Source organism: Nuphar pumila, chromosome 4 (assembly GCF_984573655.1).
Source record: "Nuphar pumila chromosome 4, dmNupPumi1.hap1.1, whole genome shotgun sequence".
Lineage (NCBI taxonomy): Eukaryota > Viridiplantae > Streptophyta > Magnoliopsida > Nymphaeales > Nymphaeaceae > Nuphar > Nuphar pumila.
In genome coordinates this window covers 9,387,726-9,400,710 of record NC_143252.1, presented here as the reverse complement: position 1 = coordinate 9,400,710, position 12,985 = coordinate 9,387,726, and the positions used below count along the sequence as shown (strand labels likewise).

The following is a 12,985-nucleotide window of genomic DNA, read 5'->3' as shown; positions in this document are numbered from 1 at the left end:
CTTAGACCTTGCGGTAAGGGATGCCACCCGTGGGTTTCGAACTTGTGATGTACGGTCAACTTGGTGACATTTGCGTGTGTCTCTTACCAAATGAACAGAGCCCTTATGGTCTGAGTAATGCTTATTTGTTGTTATGTTTGTTTGATATGGCGGATCAGGTGCAATCAATTGCACACTGAGTGTGCCGCTGCCATCTGCTGTTGGGCTTCACAACTAACAGACTGTCAGCCAAAGATGGAGGGTGACCAGGTGCAAGTGTGCAGCTTGATTGCACCTGATCCACACTTCATTTCAAAGGAGGCAGATGGCCATATTCCAGCTACCGCGGTTGGCAAAAAAAAAACTATTAGTTTTTTAAGCACAATTTTTAGTTTTTATTTTCACTATTTTAATTTCCAAACAATTTTCCTGCAAAAGAAAAGATTTGCTTTTTTTTCTCTTGGGAAGTACATTGTTGATATTATTGCAAGACTGATGTTTGTGCTTATGATTCTTCATAATATTCATAGACAGCTGGTTTGTTTTAGCAAACACTTTGTTATCTTGGACAAGAGATTTGGGTTTTTTTCCCTCCAATTCTTTCTTAATCGAAAAGTTAATTATGTGAAAATCTGGATATGAACTTGTAGAACTCTAAGAAGATAACGGCCAAACAAATTTACATACCTTATTGATTGTCTGAAATGAGCTCTTATTATTGTATGAGACTCTGAATATTGGTGTAAATTAGGTCAGTGATCTGATAGCCCTGTCATTCAACCAATTTAAGCTTTATTGTTGTGGGTGTCTTAAATTTTGGACCCGCTCCTATCCATGATCTGGCCTAAAATGTTTTGGTGATCGTACAATGTGGATTTTCAATGAGAGTTTACCAGAGTACAGAGGGATTGACCTGTTTAGTTTTATAATTTTTTCTTCTGTACCAGCTAGAGATTTGATATAAATCAGAAGCCCAATTTACAAGAAAAATCCAACAAACTATGAATTATCTAGAAAAAACAAGAAATAAAAAAATTATAAAAAAATTCTTGGACATTAACATGAAACAAGAAATAACTGAAATAATATGAAAATAACAATTTCTGAAATCCAACTCAAGTCTCTATAATCCTAATCGTAATAGGCCTAAGCTACCATTTTTGAAAATTCAAATTTAGTTATAGTTTGGATCTTTATTCAAGATTCAGATCTGGTTGTTGATCGGACTCATATTCAATTGTAGTTTGGATTTTGACTCTATTATTGTTAAAATTCAGATCCAAACTCAAGATTCATATCCGATTCAATCCTAATAAAAAAACTGTTTAAGGTGGTTCGTGTTAAGGTTGTTGGGCTCACCTAATGCAGTGAGAAGGCAAAAGCTTGGTTGTATCATGAAAACGTAGTTGAACCAATACCCATTGCACCGGAGACTTGATCATAAGTGATATGCACATCGTTTGAAAGATAACACATTTACTCATGTCTACGATATTTTTTAAAACTTTGGTCATACCTGTAGAACTCGCTGCAATATTTTTTTATAATTAAAATTTTTGAGAGATTTTCATGATGTTAAAACTGTACCCATGATGTGATATGTAAATTTTGTGTGACATCCATGGTATGGGTGCTTCAAGGAAGATGATATGATTTGTTAAGACCGCATCATCTGATCAGTCTCGATAGTCTTACTACTATTCCTTTTTTCCTGTTTTGATGGCTGTAATGTACAAAGTGTTTCTCGAGGGTATGCTTTTAGTTGGTCACTACTGTTTTTGTGTATAAATTCTTACAAATACCATTGATGCTGGAAGAACCAGTGAAACATTGTACACTCTGGTGAAACAATGAACAATATCAAACAATGAAGAGTATTTTTGTGGCTATGTTGTGAGAAAGCTACGTTCTTTCCTGTGATTTTTTGACAGGGTTAGCTCTGAGCAATGGATTTGATGAGGACAGACTGGGATGAGAAAGAGAGGCTTTAGATAGCAATTGGTTGTCTGCAAAGTTAAAAGCTCGCCGGAAACCTCTGTGGCATTCTGAAGATAGTTTTTGGCTGCCACAAAAATTGCAACCGCAGAAATGTGTGACAAAAGGCGGCTTCTTCTTCTTGTGCATGATGTCCTCATACTTGTTAACAATTAATTTCCAGTAGCCATGGAGGTCGTAACCGGTTTCAATGTGGACGTGTTTTTGAGAATCAGTTTTGTTGAGATTGAGAAGGTAGACGAGGGCGCTTTGATCGTCCGGATCCCACTCCTTTGGTCGTTTCAGAACAGAATTCAGTGCCATCTTGGAGGATGATAAGTTAGACGGGTCGCCGTATCTCTTCCAATTCTGAAGAAAATTATGCGACCACTCACAGTTCTTGATGAGGAAGATGCCTGCATTCAGTGACAGCCAGTCGGGGTTCGCAGCATAAACCTGAAATAATAATAGGACAATCATCAAGGATGCCTCCAGCCCGTGTTTTCATTTTTGCCTTTCTTCTCTGTTAACAGGAAATAATAGGATCTGCATTGAGCACTGAGAGCATCAATGTGAATGGTGTATGAAGCAGATGTCCTATCATACACACATGTACATGCATGTTGGGTGCTGTCACATGGATACGGCTGCGGATACGGTCATTTTGATAAAGTCTTCAATATGGCTAGTATATAAAGGGATACACTAAAATCTGGGTTCTGTTCTGTATACTGCTTGTTCTCTGCCCTCGGTCAAGAAACTTGATCAAGGGATGCTGGGATTCAACAGTTCTTGGCCAACTCAAGTCTACTCATGTTACTGCTACCAAGCAACAAAGGCAAGTTTTTGGGTCTCTTTTATCCTTCACTGGGAGGGAGTTTTCAAATTACATTCTCAGTTGCAGCTGCTTCAAGTTTTGTGAACCTAGGCATGAACAATGTATGGCATACATCCAATGTCACAAATCTTGGTATCAGGATTTTCTCGGAGAGGGAAAATCTCATGGTGAATTCGAAAAATTAGTATTTCTGAAAAATCTTAGTTAATTATCAGCATATGTAAAATTTAAACATGCAGAAAAGTATATAAATATAAAAAATCATAGAAACTTCAATCATGATACTTTTGAAATACTGTGATTTGTCAGGATTTATCTGGCTTTGGATATCATGATAAAATTGAAATATTTTCAAAATATCACCAGTATTTGTGACTCGCACAGGGACCAAATATGAGGTTTCTTGCATACAATTATAGATCTAAGGTATTTAGGTGCCTAAAGACCTGCATGTGCTGGGATTCTGTGTGTGTTCTCGCCTACCCGCACTTTGCCGGTTGGGATGTTTGCTGCTAAAGTTCCATGACTACTGTTCAAGCTTAGGGATGTCAGTGGACCGGGGGAAAACGGGGCCTCGACCCGCTTTGCCCTGTTTGGACCAGGGATGGAGGACATGAAATAGGGAATGGACTGGGGATGAAGGTTAAAATCAAAACCCGTGCAGGGATGGAGGCGGGAAAGGACTTACTCTTGCTCCCGCCCCAATCCGTCCCCGATCCTCATTAAGGAAATTATTATTGTACCTTTATACATATTATAAAATCATATATATATATATATATATATAACCCTAACGCAAAACCCTTTCTCAAATCTCTCCTCTCTTCTTCCTCTCCTTTCTCTAATGAGTCGTGCGAGCTCCCATTTCTCTCCTCTCCTTTCTCTTACGCCAAAAGGCAGCAGCGATGGAAGGACTGGGGAAACGGGGCCCAGCCCCGCCTCGTTTGAACTGAGGATGAAGGACATGAAACGGGGAATGGAGGTTAAAATCAAATGAAGGTGGGGATGGAGGAAAAAATAGCGGGGTGGAGACTTTGTCCCCCCCCCCCCCCCCCCTGTAGGATGCATATAATAGGACTTCATCATGTCTTCAAACAGAATCGATTTTGAGTACTCAGGTTCGGTGAGTGACAATATCATATGAAACCTGAACAAGTTCATGAACTCTAACATGACTACCATCTTATTTTCTTCTCATTACAGAAAAGTTTTGAACAGGGGACAGTGGAAGTCTGCAATATTGGCTACCAAACACGTCAGGGTCACTAATGCCCACACCTACTGTTCAAGCTCTTACAAGTGTAGGAGGCTATCCATTTTGCTAGAAATAGACTACCATCCACAGCTTTTAATTTTATCAGTTCAGAGAAATGGAATGAACAGAAATTCAAGAAACAGAGGAGAGATTCATGTTACTAACCTTGTCTGGGTAACCAGGCACGACCATCTTCTTTCCCCACTCTTCATAGGTACCTATGGGAATAGTGAAATTTAAATCTGTAAAGATGGCATCAGAATCCATCCACATAAACCATTGAATTGAGGGGTTGGCCTTCATGAGCTTTAACAGCAAGGGGTACCTCACCCATGTCCCAGTGAACCCTGGTTCCCATACCTCCAAAGCATACCATACCTTACATCCATGAATGTTACAGTAATCGATTTTATTCTTATAAGACATCATCATCACATATGACCCCTTGCTAGTCTTGCATGCCATGGACCTTTCTCCAGTAACCAGCATGAACTCTATCTTTTCAGTCTTGGCAGTCGATATCTCCACTTTTTCAGCAACTCGTGCCGGTTTCTGGCTTATCCCGAGATTCCGAACAGAATCAATGGCAGTGAAAGAGAGCAGGACAGAGAGGATCATCATGGTGCATACCAAGACCAGTGCTATAAGAAATGAAGTGATCACACATTTACCCATTGGCAACTTCTGCAAGCTGGAGGAACCCATGGAGATTTTCTTTTATGTTCTGTCATGGTTGGTCACTTGTCAATAATAGGAAACAGTAAATGGAGTTCATTGCAGATGAAGAAGATCATCTTGAATATGGAAAATTGACAACTAAATTAGATATATGCTTTGGAAAGATTATAAAAATAGTCCACAGGGTGTGTAGCATGAAGGGCCCAGTTCAATATAATAAATGGGCACTATGGTCGAATAAAGAAATATAAAAGTTAGAGTGGTTATGCTTTTAAAAAATTGCTATATGTTATACCATTCTTTGTTCTTTGGTGACTTGCTAAAATTGTGTTTGTTTTAACATCAATATCATGAAGATCATGGACGATATTGCACCTATTAGTTGCCCATTCACATCCTAAGACCGTATTTCATATCATCATCATCATAATTATATAAAAAGGCAACATCATGCTATGTCATCATTATGGCCATGTATCATCATGGTCATGATATTTGCCCGTTCAGCACCACTGTCATCATCATCATGCACCAATGTCATTTATATGTCATTAACATGAGACTACACCCCAGAATTGGAACCATCTTAAATGTTTAAGGGAAAGAGACTTCTCTTGGCAGTTTCATGCTGGTGATGTCAATTCACTTGTGGGCATTTTCCACTTGATACTGGAGTTGGAGAGTCTGGGCAAAGCCCATCTGTCTGGTTTGGAATAACTTGCAACTTCATAAGGCCTTCCTCGTCCACCTTTTGAGAAAGCAATCTCTCTCTCTCTCTTCATATATATATATATATATATATATATATATATATATATATATATATATATATATATATATATATATATATATATATATATATATATATATATATATATATATATATATATATATATAGAGAGAGAGAGAGAGAGAGAGAGAGAGAGAGAGAGAGAGAGAGAGAGAGGAAAACATGTATAAATGAAATATGCTAAATGGGTTTTTTGAGTTTGTTTTTGTTTTATTTTTATATTCTGACTTACAGATGTGATCTACTTGGTTTTATAAGGATCAGCTGTTAGAGTGTTTGACTTCGATGCATGGGTGGGTTTTTATAAGGTTCCAAAAATCAACCGTCCAAAATCATTGTAAATTTTTGAAGCTCCAAATATCATTTTTTTATAAAAACCACATGGTCTGGGTTTTGATTCCTATTAAATGGATCACGCGGAACACATTTATGCTGGTGGAATTACTAAAGAATCATTGAAAAAGTTGAAAACCCATTTAGCTTGTTTCTCTCTCACACACACATTATATATATATATATATATATATATATATATATATATATATATATATATATATATATATAAACTGAAAACCTACCAAATGGGCACCATGCTAAATCAAACATGATATTTGATTTCGGGTGTTGTTTTTTTTTCAAAATTCTGACCCCATATATGAGTTCAGAATGATTGATTTACTAGAAATCAACACTTGGATCATGCATTTTGGATGAACAAAATGGTATTTGGAGCCTAAAAAATATATGAAAATTGTAAGCCTTCGATCTTTAAAAACTTATAAAACTCTATCCATGTATCATAATCAAATGCTCCAAGAAGTGATTCCTATAAAAATAAGCATATATACCACCTTTATGCGGTAAAAAAAAAAACACTAGAAACCCTATTAGCATGTTTCATTTAGCACCCATATTGTAGGTTTTCATTATATATATATATATATAAACGTGTGAAAGGAAGAAAGGTGACTCCTTGCTTTTTCTTCAATCCAAGCACAAGCTAAGGACAACCATTTGTCTTCTAAATAGATTTCAGTTGGTACTAATAAGTGTGGACATCGGGCCGGCCTAGCCCAAGACCCAGGGCCCGTTAGAGCTGAGAGGTCTGGTCTAGATCTAGATTTAGGCTTGCCAAAAGCCTGACCGATTCTTGCCAAATTTGTGCCGGGCTTCTTGTATTCTATTTGTTGGAGATATCATTGTCAATACAAACGAAATGTTGGGAGAACAAATCAAATAAAATAAAATGCAACAAATAAACTAAATATAAATAAGGCATTTTGTTAGATTGGCACTATAAGAAATAAAAATAAAGTAACAATCAGTCCTTGCGTGAACTACCCTTTTGCTATCCATCTTGCCTGATTGCCCAACAAAGCCAGAGGCAATTATAATTTTTATTTTATTTTTACTCGGAGAAACCGCCCCAAGCGCAGAAACCTAGCCGCCCTAGCTCAGCCTGCCGTACTTATGGTCACTGTCAATGTCGGCATAAAACTCTGAAGGCTTACCCCCATGACCCAGGGAGTCACCAAACTTCAGCTTGCACAAGGGATGACGCCCATGGGATTTGAACCTAGACTACCCGTCAAACGGTCTAGTTCCCATCCCACCACACTTAAATGCTGTAATGAATCTTGGTAAGAAGGTATCTCGAGAAATTTATGAAGATAGTATCCAGTTGAGTCCCATGCAGGTTGAGTCGGGTCACTCAAACCTCACTAAGAAACAGGTCGGGCTGGGTCAGGCTTCATCAAGAAGTCATTTAGCCCTACTTGAGCACGCTTGTTACCAGTTGGGCTCCAGGCTGAACAAGGCATACTGGGTGCGGCTCATCTCGGGTCGGGGGCCAGACCCAATGTCCATCCTTAGGTTTGGGGTATTGGCGGCGACGGTAGTATCTACAACTTTGAATTCTCCATTTACTTTTCAACACTGGCAATTTGTTTGGGTCCAATGATAGGTCAAATACCATGGTCTTCCTTAAATCTCTGTTTGAGAGCCAATGTTGGAGAGGAGATAAGTAGGGATGGCAGTGGACTGGGGGAAAGCCGGGGCCCGCCCCACCTCGCCCCGTTTGGACCGGGGATGGAGGGCATGAAACGGGGATGAAGGTTAAAATTCATCCCCGTGCGGGGATGGAGGCGGGGATGGACTGGCACGTTCCCCCGCCCCGCCCCGCCCCGCCCCAACCCTTTATATATTTCTCTTACTGTTTACTAACCTTAACTCTCTAAGTTCTTAACCCTGGAGCCGCCGAGCCGGGCCGTCGCCTCTTCCCCTTCCCCATCTCATCTGCATTATCGTTGGACCCGGGCCGTCGCCGACCACCGTTTGCCGACACCGACCACCGTTGGCTGACACCATCTCTCCCTCCTTCCATCTCTGCGTTGCCTTGTGCCACTGCCGTGAGCCTTCTCTGTGGTGCCATCTCCTCCCTCTTTTCTTTTTCCTTTCCTGCTTTGATGATTTAAACACTTTGCGTGTTCGCCCTCTTTGCCCTATTGCAACTGTTTCATTGAGCCCTTTTGAGAAGAAGTCAGACGGGGTTGATAATCTTTGAGAGCTTTCCAATCTTGTTGGTGCTGGGTTCCATGCTTATGAAGAATCCATTCTACAGCAGCTTAAGAAGGTTTGCACTTTGAATTGATTTCTTTTTTTATTTTTGTTTACAGTGCTTTAGGATATCTTCTTTACTCAACATCGAACTTTTGTCCCTTGCATCCATGGGCATTGTCTTGGTCAAATTGAAAACTGTTCTTTAATAGATTGGATGGGGGAGCGGGGCAGGGACAGAGATTAGAATGTTGAGATGGGGCGGGGGTGGAGGTCCAAAGTCTCCCCCCGTCACGGGGGTGGACCGGGGATGAAAGTTACATTTTAGAGACGGGGCGGGGGTGGAGACCTTGTCCCCCGCCCCGCCCCGGTCCACGAGAAGAAAATGAGAGATGAGACTGGAGTTGTCAATAACATCCTATATAGTTGAAAATGACCTATCTCCACTTCCAAGCACCTGTATTTATTAAATCCTTGTTAAATATCATTTTCCCTCTCATCTCTAGCTCCCAAACACAACCTAAGATTCAATTTCCTAGACTTGGAAGTTCGGGATTTCTGCAGCATCCAACTGATCAGTAGCTAACAGACTTCTTTTCTGAAAGTAAGCTGGGGTTAGGCAGACCCCTACCAGTTATACAACTATACCATTGGGTTTTGAACCTGCAACGTCCCAACACAAGGTGGCGTGCACTAGATGCTCCTACCTGACTACCGGAGACCCCGTTGGTACCGATTTTCAGGAAAATAGGGCTACCCTGGCATGCAAGGTTGTATTGAATCTGGCATGAGACTGATGCGAGGTAAAACAAATGTTGAATTTCAGGTCCTCCCTCCAAAATGAGGATCTCTGGCTCAATTGAGGTGAAGGAACATGCTTGGACCTAAGATCCAAGAATATATTTTACATGTATTTTTTTATAATCCCATTTCTTCCGGGTCTAAAAAAATGTAATTCTTTTTTATAAACAAGCAAACACAATTTGCTGTCGTTAACTCGGGTTGATTATGAACTCAAACTGGGCTTGGCTCGCCACAAGAATGACCCAAGCTTGAACACCTAAGGTGGGGGTGAGAGATGTAGGTTCTTGGTAGACCGTGAACGTTACATTTTTATACTAGGTTGTAGGTGGGGTGGACATCAGGCCAGGCCTCAGGGTACCTGGCCAGAAATGGAATGGGGTTGGGCTGAATTATGGAGACCTGACCCGATTAAAAATCAGGGATCGCTACTATATATTTGGGTCCAACTCAGGCCTGGCCCAAATAAAAGGACAACATGTGCGAGTCTAGCCCGAACCAATTAAACAATGAGAGAGGATCAGGTCAGAGGCACCTTGGATTCCGTTCATTTAAAAAATGAATGGCACCCATCAAACAGGAAATAAGGTGCTTTTTTTTTTTTTTAAAGAAAAGGCACTTTGTAAGCTGTTCATTTTAAACCAATCAGATGCCGTCCATCTGAAACACAAACAACATTGAAAAAAATAGTGGGGCCCATTCAAGTGATGGGCATCTTATCTATACCAGTTTAGATGCTGTTCATCTTGAGATCAATGACAGCATCCAAAGGAGCTCTGACGCCGTCATATCCCACTCTGACCTGATCAGATCTCTTAGACAATAATCGGGCCAGGCTAATGTAACCTGTAAAGCTCTTAAGGTGTGTTTGATTACTTGTCCAAGATTGGTCAGAGAACATAACAGCCAAAGCACATGTTCAACATTTGTTTCTACTGAACAATAAGCTATGTTCCTTGTATCCATCATTTTATTTTTACTTTGTGTGGACAAGTTGAAAACATATGGATAATGAGTCAGATAACTTTATTTTGAATCGTACCACACTATCCACCTTATGAGTATTTCAACATGTTTATTATGAATTTTATCTTTGGATATGGATCTAAAAACAAAAAATAATAATTAAAATTTAGGTAATTTGAGAAAAATAAGATTTGATATCTTTTGATATATAAATGCTTTAATCTATGTCATATTGGATAAATTTTATGAAAAAATTATGGATTTTAGCCTCCAATATGGATCTCAAACTGCTGTATCCAAGTTCAAAAAAATATTTAAATTTTGAGTAATTTAAGAAGAAATAAGAATTTATATTTTTATATACAAATGCAAAAACCATAAATAAATAATGAGACCTAAATGCAAGAAAATAAATCATAAATAAACAAAAAAACTTAAACTACAGGAAAAATAAAACATAAAATCAAAGAAACCATAAATAAATCTTAAAATTAAATATAAAAAGCCCTAATCAAAGAAAAACAACTCTAATCAATTACAAGAAAAACTCTAATCAAATTAACTATAAGAATATCTAATTAAAGATAAAAAGTCCTAATCAAATTAAATATCAAAAGCTCTAATTAAAGATATTTAATTTAAAGCCTTAATAAAAGAAAAATAAAGAAAAAAACTTTAATTAAAAAAAATTTGATTCAAAACTCTAATAAAAGAAATCTCTTATTTAAAAACCTAATCAAAGTTCTAGTGAAGAAAAACTAGAAACTAACAAAAAGGAGAACAAAGAGAGAGGAAAGAAGGAGAGAGAGAGAAGAACGAAGAAGAAAAAATAAAAAAGCTAGAAAGAGCTGGCCTCACATCTGCCCTCGCTGAGGGGGAGAGAGAGGAATGAAAAAGGGAGAGAGATGACCTCGCCTTTGCCCTCGCCGCCCGCAAGGGAGGGAGATATAAAGGTATTGGGATCAGGTGATATTGAAAATCACCACATTGACTAGTGGTGATTTTTAATATCCTTCCACCACGCATTCTCTAGGAAGGGATGTCCTTTCTACCAAAATATGTAAGGTGGATATTGAAAAAATCATCAGTGGTGGTGATTTTAAATATGGGCTGATCTTACATTTGACCTGCTTATGGATGCTCACAATGTCTATAGGTACAGAAAAGAAAAGAGTAATTTCTTCCCGATAATTTGTAAGAGAAAACACTTCCACTGGATTTGATCATCTTGGTCATGGCCATGCCCAACGTGGACACCCCAAGGATTCGACCACTAGACGACCTGGCCCACTGGACCCTCGCAGCCGCGAGACATAAACAGGTCGGATTTACGCAATGCAGCATCCGGCCAAATCGGATTTGAAGTATCCAGATTCAGATTCGGAGATGGACGTGATCGTCTAAAGCTGAATCCAGATCCGACTAACTTAAAATCCAACATTTACACTTATTTTCATTCGGATTCTTCTTGGATTCAGATCTCAGTGAGACTTGGATTCACATTCAGATGCAAAATTCAATACCGAGACCCAATCTGATTATTGATCAGATCCTCGGCTTTGGCTACTGGATCCCATTAATTGAGTTCTGATTTTGGATCTGGTGTCAGATAATAATATCCAACCCGTTGACATCCATAGTTGGACCTCAACGGCAGAGGTCGCTCAAGTTTTTGATTAGAAAAAAAAGTCAATAAAGACACATATAACTTATGGAGTTTCTACCTAAACCAAAAACAATAAAATTTTTTTTTGTCAAATATCACTGCCCACATACGTCAGTGTAAACTTAGACCATATATCTCCTTATATGGAACAGTCTAATGTGTTGTTAAAATCCAATTGAATGGTATATCGTTTTCTAAAACGGTTCAAAAAATCTGACTGAATTGAGTTGATGAAAAAAAAAACAGAAAAATGCCAAAAAATATTTTTAAAACTGATAAATAAGTAAAAACAAAGAGTCACAAAGATAAAATTAAGCTAAACTTCAAAAAATTATGAATGATGGCCTATATAATTAAATCATTAGTAATGATATGGTGCTCCCGGAGAAACTACTCCCACCAAACAGAAGCTTTAGATTGTCAAATTTCTTAAACCTTTTTAGTCGATCAGACCCTATAGATATGATCTATAAGCATTATTTAGTAGAAAACAAGTTTTGAATCATGTAATTATAACTTACATGTATGTTTTTTAAGACCCTTAAAAAATCAACAGCTTATAATGTATCAAAATTTCATAACTTAAAAAATCCTACTTTTATGTCCAAAAAACATGATCCTAATAAACTATGTTGAGTACATCCATAAGGTTTAATTGAGAAGATACCACCTACAACCATGATTTCTAAATAGGAATTCACTGAGGTCGAGGGGTAAGCCCTCGGAGTTTTACGCTGACAGAACAACGACCGTAAGTATGGCAGGTTGAGCCAGTGCAACAAAGTCGCTGCGACTGAGGCAGTTTCAAGGCTGTCAGAGAGGAGATTCAGTGATCAAACCGAACACAGTACTCAGTCTGGATGCATCCAATCTAGGGTCGGCAAATATACACACATCCATGAGGGAGAATGACAGCCCTATATATCGCTAATAATAATATTGTCAAAATCCCAATAGATTTCAATTACTCCAAAACAAGAAGAAATATTAAAAGACATACAATAGTTACCTCAAAACCCTTATGGAGTACTTTAGAGAAGACCAAACCGAATCCCCTTGAGAGGTTAACCGTATCATCTGCTCATTTTTCTTCTTGTTTCAAACCCAACAAAAGCTCTCAGACAAACCACACCCTCTTTCACAATACCGAACGGGAGCCCCCCCCTCTCTCTCTCTCTCTCAATGCCAAAATGCCAAGGAACCCACTCTCTCTCTCTCTCTCTCTCTCTAAAATACCAAAGGAAGCCTTTTCCTATACGTAAAAGATGTGTCACGTCTTTAAAACCATTTTCTTTTCTCCTTCATAATCCTCAAGTCAAAACCCATTCCTGGGTTTCCCAAACCATGTTCTATAGAGCACTTGTCTTGATGATCTAATAAGTGCCCCCCCTCCTACTCTTGTTTAGAGGGAAGATCAGGTGCAATGTAATTGCACATTTTTAGTGTACTGCTAATCACATCATTGTGTTGTGTATACAGCTT

The 12,985-nt window shown here is 38.7% G+C and overlaps 1 protein-coding gene across 1 annotated transcript; it reads right to left on the bottom strand.

Annotated features, from left to right (window-relative positions):
- Positions 1 to 1,705: 1,705 nt before the first annotated feature.
- Positions 1,706 to 12,645, bottom strand: LOC149839302 (xyloglucan 6-xylosyltransferase 4-like). Its single transcript, XM_090004073.1, has 3 exons — positions 12,513 to 12,645; positions 4,212 to 4,770; positions 1,706 to 2,409 (listed from the first exon to the last, which is right to left on the bottom strand). The coding sequence occupies exons 2-3, from the start codon at positions 4,749 to 4,751 to the stop codon at positions 1,882 to 1,884; spliced, it is 1,068 nt and encodes a 355-aa protein (XP_089860199.1). The 5' UTR covers positions 4,752 to 4,770; positions 12,513 to 12,645; the 3' UTR covers positions 1,706 to 1,881.
- Positions 12,646 to 12,985: the final 340 nt, after the last annotated feature.

What these genes read in the sequence shown, in the direction of transcription:
- LOC149839302 (XM_090004073.1), bottom strand. Translation starts at nt 4,751, where the DNA reads ATGGGTTCCTCCAGCTTGCAGAAGTTGCCAATGGGTAAATGTGTGATC. An exon ending in TGCCTGGTTACCCAGACAAG is followed by an intron (nt 2,410 to 4,211) that starts GTTAGTAACATG and finishes TTATTATTTCAG; the next exon opens with GTTTATGCTGCGAACCCCGA.